Raw genomic sequence first — 25,423 nt, forward strand, 5'->3', positions numbered from 1 at the left:
TCTAACCACTGAGCAGCCATCTTTGATTTTCCTCCGACTGTTGACTCACCAAAATAACTTCAAACTGGGCAAAACACATAAGGCAGCGTTTTCAAAGCCAAGCTGAAACTTGCAATTATTTTCAGCTCTCTGCGAAAAAAAAAAGAAAGAGGGGGGGCGACAGTTTGTGTATACTGGAACGCTTGAAGCTTTGTGGCTTCGACTGAATGGGAAACAATTAAAGTGCTTCTTGGCAGCACATGAAGCCAGACAGCGATAAAAATGGCTGAGCTTTTCAGCACGGGTGAGGCCTCTCAGCTCGGCTTGTCTGGAGTCATGAGAATCTTTCAGAAAACTTCCCTCCTGAAGCCTGAATACGTTTCTGCTACCTTCCTTTTCACTTTACAGCTGCTTGTTTGTATTTACTGTCATTGCAAACTCAGTGAATGAATACTAACCTGCTACAGAGAAGCACAGGTTTCTTCTCTTTCATTTGTTGATGTTCAGTTGTCAGCTTTCGGACTTCATTGATTAGTAACACAGCAGAGTTTTAAAGTCCTGTTCCCCTCAAAAAAAAGTGTTTTCCTTCTTGTTCCTTTAGTTGAATGCTTGAACATCAATGTGCACAATGATGTATGTGCAGACGTTTAACACTACAAGGCTGCTGAAGGTGCTCATTGAGTTTAAGGGCGTACCTATGATGTCATAACTAGTTTGGAGCCAATTGGGGGCAACAATACAACATACACAGGTGGGATGTTTTTGTTTTTTTGTTTTTTATTAACCTTTATTGATTCAAGGGAAAGTCACAGAGAGTAATGCTCTATTTTCCAGGAACACTCTGATCACATTCACACCTGGAAGCTGCCCAGTACAACCAGTCTGATCTGTTGGTCACTGAGCAGCTCCACTGGTGCAGGTGGGGTTAAGGGCCTCGCTCAGTAGTGGTAATGAGGGAGGGACAAGTGCTGCTTCTTCACTTTTCCCCTCCCAGATTCATCCTGTCGGTCCGAGGGATTGAACCGGCGACCCTTCTATCACAAGCTCGCTTCTTTAACCTTTTAACCCACCACTGCCCCAAAAATGTAGAAACTGGTGGAAAATGTGGAAAACATGGAAACAAAAAACTGTAACTGGACTTTTCAGTTAGTCAGGAGACAAGTTGGATCCAGAAGTGAATCTTTTGAGTTGAAATATCATTTTCATATTTACAGAGCCTGGATTTTTAATGAGTTAGGAGGAGAAGATGCTAGTTTTAAGGAGTTTTTTAACACAATAAATGAACATTTTGCATGGAAAAACACATCAGACACCATTTATTATTCCAAGCAGAGTACTTTTTCTTTTAGCTCTATAATGATGAGATCTTGATAAGATGGGGAGGATCTTAAAGCTCATATAAAGATTTACATCAAAGAAGCAGTTGTTGTTTTTTTTAAAAATGCATTTGCTTATATTTATTCTGACATCCACAACTAGGAGGATTGCATCAGCTGCCAAACATTGTCTATGCACCAGATAAACAAGACCCACAATAACTATTTCCACTTCTAACTACTCTAAGCTAGAAATGTAACAGCAGGATATATGAAGAGTTGGCAGGCAACAGGTCAACATATCAGAACAGGTGAAAAATGTTCAAATATTATAGCAAGTAGAAAATCAGTCAAGTCATGATTATCCACCAGCACGCTGTCATAACTCTTAACGGGAGGCTCGGGCATTTGGTCAAAAACGACACATTTATATTCAAGTAACAGAAGCCGTCTAGCAACCATAGAAATTATGACAGGGGCAAAAAGGGCAAATTCATCGTCACGGCGAGTTCTTCGTCACAAAAGAAGATTGTTTTTTAAAAAATCATGACCCTGCTTGTGCCCTAATCTTAACCACATGATTGTTACTGTAACCATGACGACAAAGGTCATCTTAGCCCAAACAACGATTCCCCTGTTTTTAACAAAGTATGTGTTATTATCACACACCATTATCTTTCACTAAAGTTAACCAAGTTGTTTTTATGCCTATCTAAATGTCAAACTAGCTTTTTTTCCACATTATTGCATACAGATTATTCTAGACAGCAAAAATCTATAAATAATGAATTTTGTGTCTGTGTGGTCAGCACTTAACCCTCACATACTGTTCATATTCGTACTCATAATTAAGTCTCTACACCAATTCACATTCATAAATTCCCCCATCAGTCATCAATAAATATTTGGTTAATCATTCTGTTTGATTAAAAGACATTCATAATCACTATTTTATGGTCCAGGAGAACATTTTATATGAATATGAAGAATACAACTACATGTTTTAATGCTTATTTTTGAATTTGTTTCATAAACTCAGGTCAAATTTGTTCATTTGCATATATAAAAATGTGTATCAGCTGCACACAATTTTTAAAAATGATGCATTTATTTCCATTTTTGTATACTGTGGTTCATATAAGGAAAAGTCTGGATAGAAGAAATGTGTATATGGTGTTTTGACAGCTCTCAAATGTAAGAAATGGGTCAAATTGGACCTTTAACAGTATGTAAGGGTTAAGAACTTGTTGTAGATCAATAGCATCAATAGCAAATCTTAGTAGTTTTATCAGTTTATATGTACTGTACATCATGGCTCCTCCTCTGCTGCTCCTCCTCCTCTGGTAGGCAGGGTGAGAGGTGATTTAAAGGTTGAACGGCAAGTGTAAAAAGGGGGGAGAGTGGGATTGATGAACGACTGGCTGAGGGCATATTTAGCAAAGAGAGACAGAGACAGAGAAGAGAAAGAAGGGCAAGGAGAAGGAGAAAAAGGGGGGAAAGGGAACCAGAAAGAAGGAGGAGGAGGAGGAGGAAGAGGAGGGGGGGAAGGAATGGAAAGCGTCCACCAGAGCAAACACCTCTGAAACAGAAACATCCATTTAGCAGCGAAAACAAGCCCCCCTCACAAGACCTCCGTGAATGGGCCACTTCAGCCGGCCGAGGAAGTTCCAACGAGGGGCAGGATGTTCCCCTCAGGACGCACTTGAGACGGGCTGAGGGCCAAAAGCCTGAATACATAGACCCCTCTCTCTCTCTCTCTCTCCCTCTGTCACTGTCCAGCTTTGCCCTCCCACCCGGCCGAGTGGCTTCAGTACCCCCCCGAGAAACCCCCGTCCTCCCTATGCCTGTGTGCCTGCCCGCCTGGCTGATCCTTCCCCTCCCACCAGCCGTTTACTGAGCCGCAGCCAACGAGGCGGCGAGGGAGGGCGTGGAACTGTACTCAGCAAACAAAGACAGAAGGGCAAAGACTTTCCGTGATTAAAGAGCAGTTAAGATGCTATGAGAGGCTAATTTGTTCACTGTGTGACAAAATCAACAGGAACTGGGGGCAGAAACCTCTGCTGCCTGCATTTCCTGTTGCAATTTAAGGGAGAATACCGAGGATTCAGAGTTGTTGCTCGTTCATTGATGTCTAAATTAATGTTTACCTTTTGCAAACAGCGTCCTGCATGCATGCCATCACATTTCTGTCAATACTGGCTTAAAATCCAATATTTTAGGAGATGAACTTCTTTTTTTTGGCCACTTGGGGGCAGTAGAAACAAGTAGTGAACACAACACTGACATATTGTCACTTTTAAGTTGATATGTTGAACTTATTTCCACTTCCAGTAGTTACTGATCAACATTATCATTCATTTGGAGTCATGTTTTTATCCGCCTGGTGAATTTAAGTCCAATATTCAGTCTCTTTTAGCTCTGTTTTTCATCCAGCTCGCTACACTACCACTACAGTTTGTGCACCAGCTAGTCACTAACTGTGTCTGTTTGCCATTTGGTGCTGAGGAGGTAGTGTACAGTGTTTCTTGCCTCTAAAAACAGCTGCCTGTTGTGGCCAAAAGCAACACTATGACAGCACAGAGTGAACCAAAACAGTAACATTACGGCCAGACAGCTAAATAATGAGCTGAAACTCACTTTAAAACTCTATAAAGCAGAACGGTGCTGGACATTCACTAATAATTCTTGTAGGTTCATCACTAGGGAGCGTGTCTATGTTCCCTCAGCCCTACAGTATGTTCCCTCAGTTAATAATAAAATAAAGAATTTCACCTTTCAAGCATTTTACCCCTATACGATCAACACCTATGACATTACACACCTCATTTGATTCATTATGGTTATGAAACATTGATTAAAGCTGCTTTAAACCCTTATTCACATGCAGGTGGATTGTAGTAAACTGAACATACATACCTGCTCTGTACATTATTTCTGCATCAAGAAAAAGCAGAAACCAAAAGTAAGAAATCTATATTTTATAGTATTTTTTTGTATTTTGATACAGTAAATCAAATCTTTAAAAAGGCCCTAATATGTCGTTCTATCATCAGCAGAGCAGGCGGTCACACTGAGCCTGATTGCATCCTGCTGCACAACGCTAGAGCCACAGACTCTGAATAACAACCCACATTAGCTTTTCTGGCTTAAGTCTCCTTCTCATGTAACTTATTAACATGAACATATGTCTAGTTCTACATCTTAGCTTGTTGTATGAGCCACTATACTGTCAGTTAGCAGGTTAGGTATCTAATTAGCTGCAAACTCAGAACTCGTTAGACCCTTTTTTTTAAATCACTGGACCCAAAACCAACATTTAGCTCCTCTTGTTACAGCCAAGCTAATCCGTACTTTAAAGAACGGAAATCTATAATAATTGGACATTTGAGCTTTGAGGTTTTTTATTTTACCACTCCATATGTGCCATCCATGTCTGAAGTTAGTTTGTCGTCAGTGGTTTGGTTAGTTTGTGCAGAAGGAGAACAAGCTCTGATATATATACGAGTGTACTTGACAGTGTGCAGACAAAACAAACCGAGACACCGGGCAAACACTGCTACGTGTGTACTTTGCGGTATTTTCGTTTCATTTTCATTAAAATAAACTTCTAAACTTGTGATTTTTCTTTTTTCCATAAGTCTTGTTTTTGCCACGGGAACTGTTTACTTCTTCTTCAAAATGCATGATCTCAGTGACAGACACACCGTTGACAGCGAATGCTATTATAACATGTTTATTGAAAACCTTTTTGACAGCATAGTTTGTCAGGCACAGAGAAAGAGAGAGAGAGAGAGAGAGAGAAAGAGAGAGAGAGAGAAAGAGAGGGAGAGAGAGAGAGAGAGAGAGAGAGAGAGAGAGAGAGTTGTGAAATTGTTCTTTTTCCCCAGTGGGAGATGTTTGCCCAGAGGGTTTAGTTGTTGTGGTGGAATGTTACAGAGGATTCATCATGATCAAAACAGGTACATTGCAACAAAGAAGCTATGAATTACAAATAAAAATATCACATAATGCCAAAATGGTTAGTTCCACCTTTTCTATGTTAGAAAACAAAGAGTACAGAGGGAGGAAAATAAATTATGTTGGGATTGGAAAATAAAATCAAAAATCAAAAGGAAACAAACGTGATTTTTGTCTCACTATTGTAAAAAAAAAAAAAGAAAAAGAAAAAAAAAGTGGAATGCAAAGTGAAATGTGACGAAAAAAAACAAACTAAAATGTATATGAAAATCATTTCCTCTCTAAGATTCTTACAAAATAGCTCACACAGCTACATAAAACTCTACTTATGTACATCAGCAACGTAAAAAGCAAACTATAAATTAATCTGGTGTGTTAGGACTGCATGATAAAAAAAAAAATGGAAAGAAAAAACAAAAACAAGAGGAGAGCTGTGTGAAAACTAACCATTCCAACTTGGAAAATAAAATAAAACAAAACATGAGAACTATGTAGTATTTTTTGATATCTCTGGAAGCAAAGATGTATCTCTGAGATAACACTCCTCTCCTGCCAGTTTTCATCTTCAATCCTGATTTTTCTTTTTGTGTTTAACAGAACAGACAGAGAATAAATAAGTCAGTCAGAGTGGAGACGACAGGTGGTTAAAGGCCGATGTGTGACTGTACATACAGTAAGAGTCCCTCCCTGCTGAGGGAGCAAAGAATAACTAACATGTTCACTCTTAAAATGGATTTGTGGTTTTAAAGCTCTGTGCTGATGTTTTACTGATACAGTTAAAGGATGAGTTCATTATTTTTCAGGTCTGTCTTAAAGCATCAGCCAGGAGCCCAAATGAGCATTAAAACCTGTTTTTCTTGCTGTAATCATTCCTCCTGTTCATACTCACATTAGAAGATCCCTCTTTAATGCAATTACAATGAAAATGATGGGGGACAAAATCCACAGTCCTCCTTCTGTGCAAAGAATGTATATTTAAAAGTTGATTTGAAGCTAATATGAAGCTAATTTGAAGCTAATTTGAAGCTTCAGTCGCCCAAATGAGTCAAATTAAGTGGATATATTTCAACGTTACAGTGCTTTTAGTGCCAGATTCCACAGAAACTGAACAGGAAAGACTGTCCATTGAGACTGTGAATGTAGAAGAGATCCACTTCATAGGACTACCTTAGACAGCAGAAGCTTCATATTATCATCAGATAAACTTTTATATACATTTTTGCTCAAAACCTGAGGACTGTGGATTTTGTCCCGCATCACTTAGATGGTCAGTATGAACAGGAGGAAAGATTACAACAAGAAAAACTTTTATGCTCATTTCAGGCTTCTGACTGATGTTTTAAGAATGACTTGAAAAACTCTGAACGCCATCCTTTGAATTTGAAATAGACGAATTTGATGTTTCTTGGTTTAGCAGCATCTTATTCCAGATGACATAAGATCACATTTTCTAGAATAAAACAGCCCAAGAACAAACAATTTTCATTTCATTGGAGGGTTTACATAAAAAATGTTTAAAAAGCATCTCATAAACACCATCAAACTGGCTTCAGATCAGTCGAATTGGTTTTTGTTTTTTTTTGAAAACCTGAAGGAAAGTTGCTAGTATTAGTTCCTGGTTGCCATTTTTTATCTTCTAGTGAGGATATCCAGCATTTTCAAACATACAGTAACTCTTAATATTTGTTGATGCATTTAAAAAACAACAACAACAACAACAACAACAAAAAACAACACATCCATTTTAAAAGTGATCCAACAGAGGCCATCAGTAAAAAGCTCGACTAGGAGACAGAAAAACGCCAGGGAGGGCTTCCAAATAAAAATAAAAATAAAAATGAAATAGCCTGATGGGGGGCATCAGTATTTAGTAAAATGACTACTCTACATCATCATCATCATCATCATCATCATCATCATTATTATCATCATCTTCTGGCTCTTTAATGAAAAACAACATGAATAAAAATACTCTCACCATAGGGAAAGCTTTTACCCAGCATGGAAGAATAAATTAAAAAAACCCACCATCCGTTTCATTAGATCCGTCCTTTCTTTACAGAAGTGCCTTTTTTTGTTTTGCCTGTTAAAAAAAGTTAAAAATTAAAAATCAAGCTTGTATTTTAATAGCCTGCTTCTAGCGTGAACTGCTAATGTTTTATGTTCCCCCCCCCCCTTGTTAAATCGTACATTCAAAACATGATCAAAGTCAATTAATCTCCTTTTTTTTTTTTTTTTGTTTGCTAAATTATTCGAGGCACTTCATAAATTTGGGCCAAAACTGTCATAAAAAAAACAGAAATACATTCAGATAAATGCATTCTGCCTGCGTAAGACTTCACTTTACAAAGGCCTTGTTTCCATTTCAATTAAAAAGAACAACTAATACATAAATTAGTGTTTAAAACATAAATCACTCTTTTAAGTACTATAAGTAAAGGGGAGATTTCATTAAGTACTAACACAGTCTTGTTGGGTAGTCGCAATATTATTTCTTTACATACATTTTGGTAAAATAGAAAAAAAGGCCATTGCAAAGTAAAGTGTTACCATGGTTACCATTTAGCAGCGAGTGACTCGTGTTTCTGAACCCTTCAATGCCATTTGAATTTCGCTTTCCCTTTTGTGACTTTGCTAAAAAAAGAAAAAAAAAAAAAAAAAAAATACAGACTCTGTAAACATTTCAACCCTTATGCCTTTTTTTGGGGTCAGCTGGAGACGACTGCATTTTTAATTTTAAAATAAATTGGGTGGGGGGTGTATCCATTGATCCTTCCCCTGCACTGTGTAACCTCCGCCCGCCTACATTCGACAGTGCAGTATTTGGTTCAGAGATCTGGAAAATTCGGTTAAATAGACTTTTTAAGACTAATTTGGCACTTTTCTCAACAAGCTTTAAAGAAGGATCCACCACAGACTTCAGAGTCTCCTCTAAAACAAAAACTGATACATATATATATATATATATACTATATATTTATATATTCGCTGTGCAATCCGTTAAGTCGCACAAGCATGCCTTCATTTCATTATTAATACTAAAAGAGCAGCGATAAAATCTCAAGCGTCTGGGCAGATGTTTTAGTAATACTCAAGCACTAAAGGACATAACAGCTTTACGTTTCTACCTAGAGTGTCTCGCTCAAAAGGTACGTCGACGCCGCGTGCAGCTAGTTAGCATCGACCCCGTTACCTTTCTGTTATAATATATAAGAGTTTGAAGCCCTCAGAAGGAGAAACATCCACTTATAGCTGCTGTAACACTGTCACATGAGTGTAATTGGCACTTTTGGGACCTTTTTTATCATTTAGTGTATTTGTTTTTTAAGTTGGGTTTTGGAGTCATGGCTTAGACTCAAAATCCCAGAATGCATTGCAGCTAAAATTCAGATTAATTTAAGTCATGTTTTGTTCTTTTGCTCTTAAAAAAAAAAAAAAAAAATCTATTGCTATCACTGTGTCTTTTACATGTTTTCACACCACAAACACAAGCACATTATGGCTTAAAAAGCATTCCTGGAGGTGTAGTTCATCACAAGCCTAATTAGACTCAAACCCCCAGAATGCATTGCACATAAAACATAAGAATAAGTTTAGGTTAAGGACTTTTTTGTTCTTTCGCTCTTTAAAAATCTTTTGCTATCACTGCTTCTTGTGCGTGTTTTCACATTTTTCTGAACGGCACAAGTTCATGCACGCTCTCTGGTGGCTTAAATTGCATTCTGGGAAATGTAGTTCATGACTAGAGTTGTGTTTAAAAGGGCTCCATCAATCTAAATGATTAAAATGTGGTGTTTGTCCTTTAGTTAATTAATAATTGAGCACTTACAGGTATAGTTTTTAGTAACTGATCTTAACATGTTTCATCTCAGGAGCAAAGCACTGTGTGATGTTTTTAGGAGGAAAATGGAGGGTATATACGATGGATCATCTTTAAATTTGAGGACCATTACAGACTGTACAGTGAGACAGTATCAGTGGGAGATTTTCTCCTTAAAAGGTTTTCTGAAGGCTTCATTTATGTTTCACAGCTCGTAGTTTTATAGATGTTTTTTAATATGTCTTTAAGTACTTCAGTCGCACTAAAAGGTCTCTCTGGCACATACCGTGAAAGCGCTGCTATTTCTTGCCCAGCAAGAGTTAATCGTTGCTTCGATATTGCAAACGTCAACTTTTCAAAAACCAGAATATGAACTCAGCTTAAACGTCAGACTCCTTCCATTTACAGTTCAGCAGAAGCCTTCAGTTCACGAGTCTCCCCTCTGGTGGTCGAATCACACTCGCTCTTTCAAATTAAAAAAAAAAAAAAAAAAAAAAAAAAATCATCTTCCCGTCTGTCATACATTCTTATTTTAAAACTGTAAACAAACCAAAAAAAGATGGATTAAAAAAACCAGAGAAGTTGTCGTCTGCCAGTTGTGAAAATAACGTCGCAGTTCTGTTGTAAAATAAGTTACAAAAAAATTGAAATAAAAATCTTTGCGTACAGTACTAAAATCCTAAACTAGACCTTTCGAACTTAAGAACCACATGTTAAGTCTATAAATATCTTTACAAATATACACGTTAATTATTCAAATAAACCTTTTTCTGTATCACTTTAAATGATTAAATGTTTTACACGTTGGTGACAGTGTCTTCTAGATTGCAATGCTTCAATTCTAAAACAATACTTTAAAAATGTAATTTTTTGTCTTTTAAGTACATGGCAATATGATACATATTTGCATTTATATATTTACAATAAATCATTTTCTAGATACATTTAAAAAAAAAAACAAACAAAAAAAAACCTCCGAACCTTACTGTACTTATTACTGAATGGCCCTGAAACGCTGAAACTTCGCCTCACATTTGAATACGAGGAGTTTGTTTCATGATTATCACAAAACTGCTTTTTTTTTTCGGGATGCTAAAATGTGACGATGGCGTACGAAGTCATGAGTGAACACATTTAGATGCACGTTTATGCTCATGTAATCCTCTCTTGTTGAACTCCAGACAGTTGGAACAAATTGTTGAGTGTTTTTTTTTTTTTTTTTTTTCCTTTTTTGTTCGGAAGAAGAAGGAATCCCATCGTTGAGTAGATTCTGGCTTTGCTGGTTTCTTGTCGATCGATTTTCTTTTTCCGATAGCAAACGTTAATCTCAGGGCTCTACGTGCAGACACCAGGATAAGATCAGATGTCTGCTTCTCGCCCCCAAATTGAATCGTCACTGACCAATGTCCTTCATTTCCTCCTCTTGTAACCTTTTTTTTTTTTTTTTTTCCTTTCGTCAGTCTCAGGAGGTTTTATCCCAGTAGGCACGGAATGGTTCCCCCCCACAGATTGTCCGTAACAAAAGACTGGCCCGAGTACAAAAATATAATTTCATTTCTGAAAAGAAGAACACAAACATGGTTCAATGGCAAAAAAATAATCCTTCAATGTTTTCAAGAGTCTCTTGGGGAGGAGGAGGAAGAGGAGGAGGAGGAGGAGGAAGAAAAACTCAGTCAAAGAGGATTTTTTTTCGACCGAAGATTTTAAGACGAATCGAAGAGCTGAAGCACTGTTGTGGAAGTATTGCATGCTGAGTTTTTATTTCCATATCTTGAGGAGTTTGAGTCACTGAGAGGTGATTATTAGTCAAAGGGAAGGGGAGGTTGAGGGTGAGAGTGAGAGAGGGGGGGGGTTTAATGTCCAAACTCCCCCTCCCCCCCCCTCCCCTACTCAGGTTTTATGTCCTAATCACCCCGTTACTGGGAAGCTGTTTGGGAAGACAGGGCTCGTCAGGCAGCGGGTCATGGGCGAACACCGAGTCGTCTCCTGAGGAGCAGGTGCTGTTGGAGTCCTGACAGGTGGGCGAGTACTGCTCGAACGGCACCGACAGGTCCAGGTACTCCTGTCAGAGCAGAGGTCAGAGGTCACAATCACACTTCCTCTGTGGTCACAAAATTAAGTGAAGAATTATATAGTTTTTGCTCTATTATCAGTCATATGTTTGAACTTTAGAAATCAGGTTTAAAAAGCACTATTTACTTCTTTCTTTTAATATAATCTGCATATTTCTTTGACATATGACACATTATTTTTCATTGTACTTTGTTTTTAAACCTAAACAACCTCATAAAACAAGACATTTTTCAAGTTTTACTGCCCAACTACACTTTTTGCGATTGGGCGATTTTGCACTAAACAGTCAATTTGGACCAAAAGCGGTTAGTTTTCGTTGGTGTGAAAGCATCAAATGAAGCGGGCCGAGACCTCCAAAAAGAGGTGGTCTCGGTCCGCACCAAATGCCGATCTCTGGTGCTTCTACTGGAAGATGAGGGAACGTCAATCAGACCAATTTTGATTCAATTTTACTGCCTGGTGCGGACCAAAAATTGACATATGGCACTTTTTAAAAAACATTATTTCCATAAATGTTCTTCTTGTAGATCATTTTTCATTGTCCTTTGTTTTTAAACCTAAACAACCTCATAAAACAAGACATTTTCAAGTTTCAGTCCTGCATCCATGTGTTAACCGCCCAACTACACTTGTTATAAGATGATTTTTTGTTAGCTTGTGGGTCATTTAGCTAGCAGAAGGATATCACAGCAGAACTTTTTTTGTTTTGTTGGCACTTTAGCAACACTTTCCCCAAAGGATGTGGTTTAACAAGGAGCTGAAATTGTGCTGAAACTGTCAAATTGTCCTCCACCTCCTGATCTCCCCACTGAGGTGAGGTGAGGTAATTGTAAGTGGAGGCAAACATTCACCCCACATAATCCATTTCACTCATAAATAGGTCACATTACAAGAAGATAAATATATTCTCACGGCTATTTTCACTGTGCCTAAAAAAATAATGCTTTGCCTTTAAGAGATATTCTTCTTGTTAGGTGAAGCTTAATGAAGCGAGAAGTTACAGAAGTCCAAGGTGAAACTGTGAATAAAGTTTTTTTCGGTGTTATCGGTGAACAGCAGCTGTGCAGGGAGACTTACATCAGTGGAGGTCATTGATAAAACCCGGTCGTGATCCTCTACGAGCTGTCTGAAGGTCGGCCTCTGAGAGGGAACAGCATGCCAGCACTCCCTCATGATCATGTACCTGAAACAGAAAGGGAGGTTCAGCGACTTCACAGCAAACTGCAAAAATGTCAATGAAAGGAGAATTTATATACAGTACTGTGCAAAAGTCTTATGCCACCATTAGATATGTTTTTTAGTAATGCTATAATGACTATATATCATTATTTATCAGTCTCTTTATTAGAATAGAACCAGAAAATACAGGAAATGTGCAGCAGTATTCAAAAACAGCTTCTATAGGCTAAAGAAGCCTACTATAATATAACATTATACCAGAGATTACTTCAGAAAAGAGTTCAAGATGTGTCTGGTGCCAAGAGAACAGACTCTAAATACTGACTTTTGCTAGTAGAAGCCATTTTATTTTGAAAATAGTGTTTTTTTTTTAAATTTTGTATACATATTTCCTGTATTTTCTGTTTGTATCTTAACCCTCCTGTTGTCCTCGAGTCAAGGAAGGAAAGGAGGGAGGAAGAAGGTAGGAAAGGAGGAAAGGAGGGAGGAAAGAAGGGAGGAAGGACAGAGGAAAGAAGGAAGGAAGGGAGGAAGGAAAGGGCAAAGGAAGGGAGGAAATTAGGGAGGAACGAAGGAGGGAAGGAACGAAGGAGGGAAACGAATGAAGGACAGAGGAAGGTAGGAGGGAGGGAAGAAAGAAGGAAGGAGGGAGAGAGAAAGGAAAAGAGGAAGGGAGGAAAGGAAGGAAAGAAAGGAGGGAGGAAGTAAGGGAAGGGAGGAAGGAAGGACAGAATAAAGAAGGAAGGAAGGAAGGTAGGAGGTAGGGAGGAAAGAGGGAGGGAGGGAGAAAAGAGAAGAAGAAGGAAGGAGGGAAGGAAAGAAGGAACAGTCCATTTGACCTGGGAGAACGACAGGAAGGTTAATGGCTGGTCATTAAAGCTACCTGACACTTTTGCACGGTACTGTCTGTGATATGATTCATTACTTTTGGTGCAATCCATCTTCTCATCTTTTTAATTTACATAGCAGACATTTTATTTCGATGTTAATACAATTTTTAATATATTCTTAACTCTGACACAAAGCTGTAAAGTTGGCATTGACATGAGTGCTACAAGCTTCTTTACTGGTATTTAATAGTGGTGTTGAGAGATCGCTGCAGACGATGGTTTACAGGTGTGATGTGATGAATTAATAATTTGGACTCTATAAATAGTCCAGAACCAAGCGTACCCATGCTTTATAAAAGCAGCTGCACAGTTATATCTGGCCCTGGTGTCATCTCCTCCCTTTCTAAGCTTTTATTACAAAGGTCGGGGCATCTGCTCTCTGCTGCTCTCGACTGTAAACAAAGTGATAAAACTGAGCTGTAACCATAGACTGTATAAAAGAACTGGATGTAACATCCGTGACGTCACCCATTGGTTTGTGGACTGCTGCTCAGAAGCCAATAGTTTCGAATCTGGGCAGCGCCATCTTGAAAATTTCAGGTGCATGCTGGGAAAAATAAAAATGTGGATTCTACTTATATGGGCATGAGGCGGGGTCATGGGCGGGGAAGTTGCTATGGTTGCAAGGGCTGGATCTCGAGAACATTGGTCAATCAACCTGTCAATCAGGACGTAGCCACGCCCTAATGCATACCCTGCTTTATCGTCAAATATAAAATCAGGGAGGCCAAAATGTCACAAATGAACATCATACTGTATTGAAGAAGGCTTTAAACTAGCGATTGAGGCCATAAACACATTTTGAAAACGTTTACTGAGGTTAGAAATCAAGTGAGAAGTTGGTGAATTCTCCATTGACTTGTATGGAGACGGTCGCCCCCTGGTGGCCTTTTGATAGAATGCAGTTCTAAGTTACTTCCTCATTTCAGAGGACCAGAAATCCCCGCCTGGTAGCAACATGGCAGAGCAACACAGCAGGCTCTGTGGAGGAGGAGGTGCTCTCTATGTAGCTATAAAGGGCTTTTATCAGTTACGCCTGGCTGTAACTGATAAAAGACACTTACAGTTCATGGGTGCAGTTGGCGGGTTTGTCCATTCGGTGTCCCTCCTTCAGCAGCTTAAAGAGTTCTTCTACTGGGATTCCTGGGTACGGCGATCCTCCCAGGGTGAAGATTTCCCACAATAACACACCATAGGACCACCTGAACACAAACACAGGATACAGATTAGAGGTTAAACAACAGAGAAGGCCCGAAGCCATCACGGTTCAGAAACAGGCTTGTGTTCCCCAGATAAACCCGATCAATCTGCTTGGAGAAGTATTGATTTTCAATAATGTTTAATGTACTCAATTGGAGAATCTGTTGGGCGTTCTTATAGTTTGGGACAGTTTGTCAATATTTGTTGACTAGTCCCTCAAGTCACGCCAGACGAGTAAAGACTCATCAGAAATACATGGAAGAGGTGAGGTGAGTAAAGATCTATCATGTGACAGATGGGATTTTTTTCTTCCTCACAGGGATAAAAGAGTTTTATAATTCTGTAATACTGAGACTGGTTTTAATTAAATGATATATATTTACAACTAGAAACAACAAACTGAACACACATTTTTAAAAGCTAAATGCAGTTCAGTGGTTGTAAATCTTGTGTCTGGGGTTTAAACATCTGGAAGTGAGTGTTTCTTTTTCTATATGCTTCTAAATAACTTGATTTATTGGCTTTGTATTTCTCCTCTCAGCTCCTGAATGTACATTTGTTTTACTGTTAAGTGACTGTGACTTTCATACTGTTTGGTTGATTCAACTTCAACCAACTTCAGGCCATTTTATCATCTTTTTACCTCATGTGAAATGTCTTTGAGCACCTCGAAAAGCACCCTATAAATAAAATGTATTATTATTATGATGGACAGTAGCCTATATGTATGTGAGTGAATGTCCTTATTAATGACCAATATCTCAGTGAGCTCCTAACAGTCACTTGGGCGCTGTAGCATTCCCTAGAAATACATTACACAATCATCCGACTCATGAGCTCTTCTCACAAAAGGAAACCAAGCCCAGAATTATAATTTACAACAATCACATCCAACACAATACAACAGGATGTGAGAAATACGAGCGAGATAAAACTCGACTGTTTAAACCAATTACATTCCTCGTGAAATGTGTTTTTAACGTGACGTTTAAACGCCTGATATGAACGCAGCCTTTCCAAAATTGAGTTTATCTTTTTCCTCAGGCTCAGGGTGCATAATATGAAATTGCAGTTTCAAAAATACCTACACACCCTGAACTAACGTGAGCACAAAACATGAATGGAAAAACATATTATACAGTGTCTACGGTTACAGGCCCAGCTGCCGTCCAATCCAGGAACTCTTGTGGCTCTAAAAACGAGCAGCCATCATCTCTCTCTCTTTCTCTCTCTGTGGCAGCAGCTCGAGTGAACTGCCGCATTATTCCTAAATGGCTAAAAAATGAGGGGAAGGTAATCAGATAATGGGCGGTCTATTAACCCAGTGTACTATTGTTCAGCCGTTTCGTCCAGTGAATCAGAATCAGACCCCTCCTCCCACTGCGGAGCTCAGCGGGCTTAATCTAATTATCCATGCTCCGGGTCCAGAGGGTGGAAAACAGCCGCTACTGGCCCGAGCCGGCGAATCCACCGTCCAAACACAGACGGAGAGAGAGAGAGAATTGGAGACTGAGGGAGGACTGTGGTGGAAGAGAGACATCCAAATTCAGAGGAGGAAAAAAAAAAAAAAAAGGAAAAAGGAGCAGAAGACGGAGAGAATAAACGATCAGCCTACAGACCTCTAAATAACTCATTATCATTACTGTTCTTTGTGGTCAGACACATCACAGGGACGAGCAGCTTGTTTATATTCACTGCTAGCTGTCAGGGATTAATATTCACCAGCTATTAGGCGGCTAATAGCAGGAGGCAATCAAGATGTAAACACTTAATTTTTATATTGGCACCTGCAGCAATGAAAAAGGGGGACAGTGTGAGAATAAGAATGAAGGCCGCTGTCACTGTGATACTTGACGAGCAACAACAACTGACAGCAGCTTTATTGCCTTTTTTCAGGTTTCAGTTATAAAGTTTTCTGGAGTTTTCTTCTTCAAAACTGCTTCTCTTCACAGACATGCTGCCACATCATCTTTTCTGTAACTGCAACTATGGCATGTGAGGGCGTTTTCACACCTATAGTCTGTTTGCTTTGGTCTGAATCAGTGGATGAGTTGCTTCTTTGTTGAATTTTCCCTTTTTGGTTTGGTTTGGTTTTGGTTTTCGTGCGGCACATGTGAGCTGTCACTCCGTTTCATTGGTCAGAAATCTCGTGGGCTTGGCGGAGGGAGAAAGGAGAGTTTCGACAATAAAATTATATTTTTCCTTTCCTCACCTTTGTAAAACAAGAAATATAACTAATGGAAGAACTGTAGCACATACTTGTTCCACACAGGAGGGAATATCAGGCTTGTTAAATAGCCTTTTGTATGTATTATATGTATTATATCAGCAATAAAGTATATTAATGTTATTGTTGTATTGTAAATCATCTGCTTTCTTATTCTTATTACTCATATGCCTATTAATAAGAATATTGATAAGTAAAAGCCAAATCAAGTGCTTTAATAAATGGTCTATCTGCTGTTTTTGACACTTAAAAAGTAGAGTCCAACAAACTGAGACTACTTCTCATTTTTTCACCTTGGTGCCCTCCAACTTGCCAAATTTGCTGGAGCTCCCCGGCACTCTCCTGTTGTGATATATGGGTAATCCATATCCGTTATCCGTTAGGACCGTATACCAAGCCAAAATATGCTAGCAGGAATTCATATTTGAACACACTTCAAGGCAACAATTAGTTAACAATGTGTAGCTTCACATTATGCTAACAAGACGTGCTGCCTTCATTTGGCTGAAGAGGAGAAGGGAGAATAAAGCAGAGCACAGTTGGCTATAAGAGGTAAGAGGTTCCAAACATCTTCAACAAGGTCTCAGTCCACTTGTTCTGGTCCGTGCCCGAGTGTGATGCTGTGATCACTAAACAAAGCCTCCATCTATAGTTTCAATCCTGAAGATCTTAATTGTCATGCATAATAACTATAGATCTTCTCCTCATGACAGAAGATGCATTTTAACACCTTTCATCCAGAGCTGATAGTGAAGAGATAACAGGAAACGAGGGGACAGTCACAGGACATTGTGGCTTCACTCATCACTGATTTCTCTGCAGAATTTATACAGAGAAAGCAAACAGTTTGATCTAGTTATTCTAGTCGGTGGTGGGCAACTTTACAAAAGGATTACAGGATTAGCTAAAACAGACACTGCTGTCTGGTTATTTTATCTATAGAGAAAAGGATTTCTCAGTTTGACTGTCCAGAAAATTAATTGACCCCAATATAAAAGAACATATACTGAAAATGGGAATGTCTTATATATATATGCTCATCTTGCTCACTGTCACTTCAAAGCATCAATGTTGTTAGGGAGGTTTCCATATTTAGGGTCAAGCATTGGCCGTAACCCTAACCCACCCTCCCTCCCTCCCACTCCTTGAGATGGTGAATCTTTGGTCTTTTGGGGGAGAGTGGGAGTCACTTTGATAAAGGTAGCACCCAAGGTCAGAGGATATGACTGTCTGACTCCCTAAACGTACAGATGAGTAACTGTGTTTCCTTGTTTGTAGGATAACGAACCAACAGGGAAATTCCACATGCTATAGATGCATGAGTATGATCATAATGGGCTTAAAGCTTATCCACGGAGGACAGTTTCCTCACAATCTTGGTGGCATCATGCATCAGACATCTTGGGCTCGTGTGCACTTTCTCTGCTGATGGTCTTATTTATATCTATTCATCCTTTAGGGTATGGTCAATACAGTATACTGCACTGATATAGAGGTTTTCTCCACTTTAAATCATATGTGAATGAGTGAAAGTGAAAAGTTTTTGCCTGGTCTTCTTCTACTTTCCTCCCACTGCTTTAAATTCATTACTCAGCTGCTCTGAAGGTGCAGTCATGCTTTTTTTTTTCATTACACCTTTTATAGACTGACACCTCTAAAGCTCTTTAAAATAAAATCCTCACCTCCATCAAATTGGCAGTAGGAAAAACTTACTGGCTGAGGAATTAAAAAGGTAAATATTGGCGACGAGTAACTGCGGTAGTTGAGTTTAAAAAGCAAAAAAATTTCTACCTAACTGGTATAAACTGTCACTTTGAATCACGGCATCTCTGCGACTGCAAAAAATATCTGATACAACTCTGTAAAAAAGGAGTTTTCTCGCTGCCAGTTCTGCCTCAGAGCTGTAAATGTTTGTGAGTCTGCAATATGTGAGAATCTAACTGCTTGAGTTGCGATGACAGTTGCGACTGTGTGGGCTGCTGCACGCGAGACTTTTTTTTTTTTTTTTTTTTCTGTTATAGTCACTTCTTTTTCTTGCTGTTCACTTTCTGATAGATTGTGGGGCGTTTGAATGATTATTTCTCCGTCTGTCTCGGGCGTAACATATTTTATGAAAAAACCATCACAGGTCAAAAGACAAAGTCCCCCTGGGGTGTGAGAGAGTAAACTGGCTGCGGAGTGACTACTGTATGAAGGGGGGACTGAGGGAAGGAGGGAGGGAGGAGAGGAGGGTTGGCGGGAGGATTGAGTCTGTAATCCAGACCTGCTGAAATAACAGAGCAGGCTGATTCTCCTCTCGGCCCGTTCCCAGTCTAGTGTAATCACACGGCGAGCCAGTGTTGACAGGGCCCCGTGTTTGGCTTGGATGGCTGTGTTGGGGACACAGCGTCTGGCTGTAGCCGGCGGGGGGTAGGGAGAGGAGAGGGGTAAGGAGGAGGGGGTGAGGAGCTGTTTAAGGGGGCGCAGCTACCCTACCACAAGACAGATTGACTTTGTGACCTGCTTGCCTAAACTCGCCTTTCTTCTTCTGATCGCAGCCAACAAGGGAGCAATCAGGGGTCGTAAAAAGGTGCGTTTGTCTCCGTCGCTCTTATTCCTTTGAATTGTTCTGGAAAAAAACGCCCCCCCGAGGGAACACCTTGTGATAAATCCACTGACCCTCTTATCTCCTTCTGTTCTAGGGGGCAGGATGGATTTACGCTGATAAAACAATGGTAAGATGTTGAGGCACCGTTGTGTTTTGTGTCTCTCTCTGATGTCGTGTTGGGAGATTAGAGAACAAACGCGGCCAGGAATGTGGAGCCGCTGATACACAAGGAGCTCAGGATTATCAAGCGAGTGCAGATGACATGTTTGGGAAGGCGGAGGGAAACGCTACGATTCCATATTCACACGCACACACTCTGCTTTTGATGCTAACGCGCTCAGTCACGATATTTCAACACCCGGATTCCTCCCGTGTACAGCAGCTCCACATGATTGGACAGTTGGCATGAGACCGTAAGGTTTATGCAAACTCACACATCGCTCTGGTGCGTGTAGACCCGGTCGAACAGAGCCTCTGGAGCCATCCATTTCACGGGCAGCCGACCCTGCAACAACAGGAGCATAACAGAACCGCAGCGGTCAGCATAATCATTTTGTACAAGAGCATACAGCAAAATATGAATCCAAACACACAAAGTTGAGTCTTAAACTTCAGCTAGCAGCCTTCATACTGTAGATGGTACAGTGGTTTCTATGATGGAGCCATCTTTACTCCAGACTCCTGCTTAAACATATCTGTCAGTGCACCAAATAAAGAAGCAGTATCTATGAAATGAAGCAGAAAAGGCTTAAACTAAACTTATGAATGCCTTACTAATACCTTAATATCAGTCTAAACATTACTTGAGCACTTGGTTAATGTTAATATCTTAAAGTAGCCCAAATATTGTCTTTTTTTCTGAACTCAGTAGACTGCTCTAGCAGAGTTTAATGAACACTGAACACCTGTTGGTTATCAAGTCAACAAAGTGATTCTTGTGTGTGAATATTTCCTAAACAGTAGGTCTTGTTATTGTTCAAAAACCGGTACTATTACAGTTTATTATATGATGCACAATTTTTTTCTTTTTTACATTTAAATAAAGAAGCTTTAATTAAGTTCTCAAATGTTAAATGTTGTCTAAAAACAAGCAGCCTTACGACAACTAAGTCTGTCAAACTTAAACATAGTCAAAAATTTAAATCAGGGACTATCTAACCAATAATGGAGGGACAAGATTTAAAGATCTGACCAGAGAGACAACTTTTCAGAAACATGAAAGTTGTCAATACTTTGTACTATGATAACAAAAATGTACTGTGGTTCAATAATCAGCTGCACTGACTGCTCAAAGTCACCAGAAGTCACCCCTAAAGTCGTCATGTTTTTACTATAGAGGGACATCATTCGCCAAAAATATGAAAATGTGCTAATTTGTTGAATTATAAAGTATTTGATCTGTTTCCTCTGTGACTCTGACTGTCACGTTTAAAGATGAAACCTTATTTTTAAACTGAATTGAAGGGAGCCGTAGGATATATAACACTAGATAAAATCATCTTGCTGTAGTAAATATTTTCCCTCTCATGCAAGTTAAGACAAATCATTGGTATTCTCACGTTTGTGGTCTTTTTGTAGTAGTCTATATTGTGCACGTCTCTGGCAAGACCGAAGTCGGCGATCTTCATAACGTTGTCCTCCGTCACAAGGACGTTTCGGGCTGCCAGGTCTCTATGGATACACTGAAGAAAGAAGTACAAACATGTCAAACATCAATAAACACACAAACACACACACATATACACATCTTCAGCTAAGACATTTCCCTCGTATCATTTTATACTTGCACCTAAATCTGACCTTCATATCTCATCCTAAAAACATCATCTTAACTTTTAATTAGCCTCTAAAGTTGAATGCAAACATTTACCTTAAAACTGCTTTAAACTAAATCCCAATCACTGTGTTTCCTAAAAGATCTTAATCTCTAATCATTTATCATCAAATGTTTTTTTACCACACTCTAATCCAGAGGTGTCAAACACAAAGGAAGGAAGGAAGGAAGGAAGGAAAGATAGAAGGAAGGAAGGACAGACAAAAGGAAGGGAGGATGGAAGAAAGGAAAATAAGACAGGAAGGAAGGAAGGAAAGAAGGAAGGAGGGAAGGGAGGAAGGAAAGATAGAAGGAAAGAAGGAAGGAAGGAAGGAAGGAAGGGAAAAGTAATCCCAATCCTTAACTTAAACACGGCTTAAACACTTATTTCCTCAGGAAGGTTAAAACAATTAAGTTGAAGTTGAAGCTTTGATAACAATGGGAGATCCAAACACACACACACACACACACACACACACACACACACACACACACACACACACTTGCTCCGCTCACTAAAAACTACAGACTATTTGCATATTGATTCCACCAAAGTGAATCAATGACACAGTGACCGACCTTCTGCGAGGCGAGGTACTCCATGCCTCGGGCGACCTGGTAGGCGCAGGACACCAGGTCTTTGAAGGTGAGCTGCTCATCTGGGATTTTACAGGTGTCAAAGGAGTAGTCCATGCCCGGGGGCCGCCGCGCCCTCAGGTACTCCCTCAGGTTGCCTTTGGAGGCGTATTCCACCAGGACGTACAGCGGACCTGCACGCAACGCAGAGCACAGAGTCACTTCCTGGTCACATGGAGCATTATTACCATCACCGTGTTAATGATCTGAGGCCTCACCGTCCTGCGTGCACGCTCCCAGCAGGTTGATAATGTTTTTGTGTTTTCCGATCATTTTCATCATCTCCATCTCCGACACCAAGTCTGACAAATCTTTATCTGTGGCGTCATCTGAGACAGAAGAGAGAAAGAAGAATTTAAGCACTTGTAAGGAAAGATTTTCCAGAGCAACACAGGATTCAGGAGAGAGAGAGTCAGTTTGAGCTGATGGGAGTTATGAGACCAGACAAGAGCCAGATCAATTATTCTCTTTATATAGAGAGAGAGGGAACGCGTGAGGAAGATGATGCTGAATCTCTTCAGGGAATCACACAATACAATACAATGTGTATCACTTTCAAGGTCAAGTATTTCTTTCACAGCCACGATCGAACTAACCTTTCAACATTTTCACAGCAACAGTGAGCGGCTTGTTGGGCTTCTCCTTGTCGATGCCGATGGCCTCGGCCATCACCACCTGACCGAAGCAGCCTTCGCCCAGAGGTTTACCCAAAGTCAGCCTGAAACAAAAGAGCATTTTTTTTCTAAAACAACAAATCGATTTCTCTCTTTACAGTTTTGAATGAGATTGATTCGTTTGCCACGCACAATAAGCGTGGAGGAAGGTGTCTTGATGACCTTGATGTATTGATGGCTTACATGTTTTCACAGCACATTGAGGTACAAGGACAACGGCACAGTGTCTGTCAATTCTGAAATATGTTGCTTGGTAGCATGAAAAAAAAAAAAAAAGAAAAGACGCAGCCATGCCGGTTTCCTTTCTGACAGGCATTTAAACATTAGTGATGAATTGTCGTTTTTTCTTCCTTTCTTACCTTGTTCGAGGAAACTCCCATTTGGGGTCTGACGGCAGCTCCAGCTCCGAGACGTTGGCCAGCATCGGTCCATCGCTGGACGACAGGCGGGCGATCCTGACCAGTGGTGTGTTGGAGTTCATGGAGGAGTTAGAATCCAAGGACACCTGCTTGAGTACAAAAAGCAAACTGTTATAGTCTCTGAAAGGGGAGCAGTGATGTGTGTCTGAACAAAGAGACAGAGGAGAGAGAGAGGATGAACCTTGACCTTTGACCCAACAGATAATATATGACTAAAAATAAACATCTCTGTGCTCTAACGCTGATCTTCTGAGTTAGAAACTGATCTTTCGCTTTAATGCTAAATGCAAAAACAGTGAGATTTAGTTACTTTAAGCCATCGTAATTCACGACAATTACTTGTTGTGTAATTATCATTTTTAAGTGGTATTCATGTCACGTTAATGACAGATGAATGTTTCACTATTTAAAATATTTAATTGATTTTAGATGTCAAAGATGAGGACAGGAAGCTGCAAATGAAAAGGAAAATGTTTACGCTCTGGTTTGTAGAAAAACTGCATCGAGGAAAAAAAATCACAATTTAGAAAAATATTCCACTTCTCAAATTTGAAACAGCCATCAGTCAACCTCAGTCTGAAAAAAAACATTTATTGACTGAATAAATTGCTGAGAAAGTGTCGAGATTGAACGCTTTTTGGCAGTAACAGACTCCAAATATCATGCATCCGAAGACCAATGTCAGAGCGACACAGAGCTTTCTCTGAAAAACAGCCGACTCCTGACACTGACGGGGACTTTTACAAACAGCCAGCCTGTGGCGGCACGCAGGAAGAAGGAGGCAGTAACAAAGACGAATGAAGGAAGATGCAGAGGTGGGCGAGCAAGTGGAGAGGTGGGATGGATGTCTCTATCCATCAGCAAGCTCCATTTCCAGATCGGCGGTCCTGCCGCCTAGCCGGCGGGCTCGACATCCTCCCACCATTTATCTGACTGGTTTTTGATGAATCTGTTTGTGTCAGAGTCTTCCAGCTCAGCCCCTTCAGGTGGGGTCCTGAAACAAACATACCCACTTACCAGACTTCTCAACTTCTCAACTGAAGGAAAATGAAAAAAGAGAAAAAAAACCTGCTGTGATGCTAAAAAAAAACAGCCCCGACCAAAATTTGAGAGGCATGAAAAGTAATATCTGATAGAACATGCCAGGAGGTTTATGGGAGATTTACTCAGAGTTATGAAAAAGAAAGGAGAGAACCAGGAGATTAGCTTTATAAAAACAAAGCAAAGATTACAGAAAAATGCAATAAGATCTTTCCCCCGACTACCTTATAAGAGCATGTGTATGAAGGGAGCAAAAATAGAGATTTAGAGGTGACAATTAGAGCAACGTTAACCCGATCAAACCTAATAAGTCTAATAAAGTCTAATTAGGAAAAACACACTTAAAACTAAATCCTGACTTTGATTTTTACAAATAACATGTTTGGTTTTCCGAGAACAGAATTATGACTTTCAAGCAAAAGCTTCTCTTCTTGAAAAATGCATCTTTTGCATTTTGAAGAGCACAACCCTTCAATTATGAAGCTGGAAAGCTGGAGCTGTCTCAAAGCAACCACACAGCGGCTGAGTGCTGCACACACAGCGGGAGTCCAGCAGGGTGGGGCGGCACGGATAATAAACTCCTCCGCTGTTTAGACATTCAGCTGATCTTTGCATTCACAGTGCACCCAAGATACAAGTCAATAATAAAAGAAATAGAAGCTCGGGAGTTGAGATAGAAGTGCTGATGAGAATAAAGTGGAGCGAACAGAAGAGGAGACGAGATCGAGGGTAAACTAATTAGCGAGGAGAGACGAAAAAGGCTGGAGAAGGTAAAGTATTCTAAACTGGTCTTCAGACAGTCTTTTTTTTCCTTTTTATTGGACATGTCTGATTCCAGTTCCTGTTTTGACCCAGACTTGGTGGATGGTGGATGGTGGACGGTCTAAATCTGCCACTGGTTGTTGACTCTGCTTTATTTGTGTCTGTCTAGTCTAGCGAGAGCGAACCTCCACCACTGCTGAATAATAGTGCAACATCAACATAATTCTTACTGTACCACATTATACTCTATATTATACAAAAATACCCCTCGGATATGAAATCAAGTCTGTCAAAGTATCGTCTTATAGCTTCAACCACAAATCTGGATCTTTATCAAAAATGTATCTACTCAAGAAATGTTAGTCTACCAAATTTCCAGATCTGCTCAAAGAGTTTAGTTATTTTTGGTTTATGGACAGAAAGATCTTTTTCATAATGAGATTTCAACTTCAAACGTGAAACTTTGATGCTTTGATTAATTGCATCCTTACAAAACCCTTAATATGAATAGTTCAACAATTCAGGAAATATGTTAATTTGCTTTCTTGCAGAGAGTGTGCTATGAAAATCAATACTACTCTCATCTCATATATACCAATTAAATATGAAGCTGGAGCCAGTAGACGGTTAGCATAGCTTAGCTAGCACGGTTAGCACAGGTTCGCCCCTTTGATTTTTGTTTGATATAAATTGAATTAGGTAATCTGCAGGCTTTAGAGGTGCTGATAGACATGTTTGGTTATTTGGTGAACAGAGCCAGGCTTGTTGATTTCCTTTGCTTGCAGTCTTTATGCTAAGCTAATCTGACTGGCGGCTGGCTCCGACTTCTTAGTTAAAACCATGATTGAGA

At 39.8% G+C, this 25,423-nt stretch overlaps 1 protein-coding gene across 3 annotated transcripts in view; it reads right to left on the bottom strand.

Annotated features, from left to right (window-relative positions):
* Positions 1-10,969: 10,969 nt before the first annotated feature.
* fgfr3 (fibroblast growth factor receptor 3) overlaps positions 10,970-25,423 on the bottom strand; it is an 84,428-nt gene continuing 69,974 nt past the window's right edge. For 2 of the 3 annotated variants that reach the window (XM_053336044.1, XM_053336045.1), the window contains 9 exons: positions 22,711-22,859; positions 22,274-22,395; positions 21,896-22,006; positions 21,621-21,811; positions 20,788-20,910; positions 19,663-19,733; positions 14,279-14,416; positions 12,223-12,328; positions 10,970-11,134 (listed from right to left, as the gene is read on the bottom strand). In XM_053336044.1, coding sequence (XP_053192019.1) covers positions 10,970-11,134; positions 12,223-12,328; positions 14,279-14,416; positions 19,663-19,733; positions 20,788-20,910; positions 21,621-21,811; positions 21,896-22,006; positions 22,274-22,395; positions 22,711-22,859 — 1,176 coding nt within the window. The remainder of the gene's footprint in view (positions 11,135-12,222; positions 12,329-14,278; positions 14,417-19,662; positions 19,734-20,787; positions 20,911-21,620; positions 21,812-21,895; positions 22,007-22,273; positions 22,396-22,710; positions 22,860-25,423) is intronic. The other variant, XM_053336046.1, reaches the window with a different exon arrangement.

Source organism: Scomber japonicus, chromosome 16 (genome assembly GCF_027409825.1).
Source record: "Scomber japonicus isolate fScoJap1 chromosome 16, fScoJap1.pri, whole genome shotgun sequence".
NCBI classification, from domain to species: domain Eukaryota; kingdom Metazoa; phylum Chordata; class Actinopteri; order Scombriformes; family Scombridae; genus Scomber; species Scomber japonicus.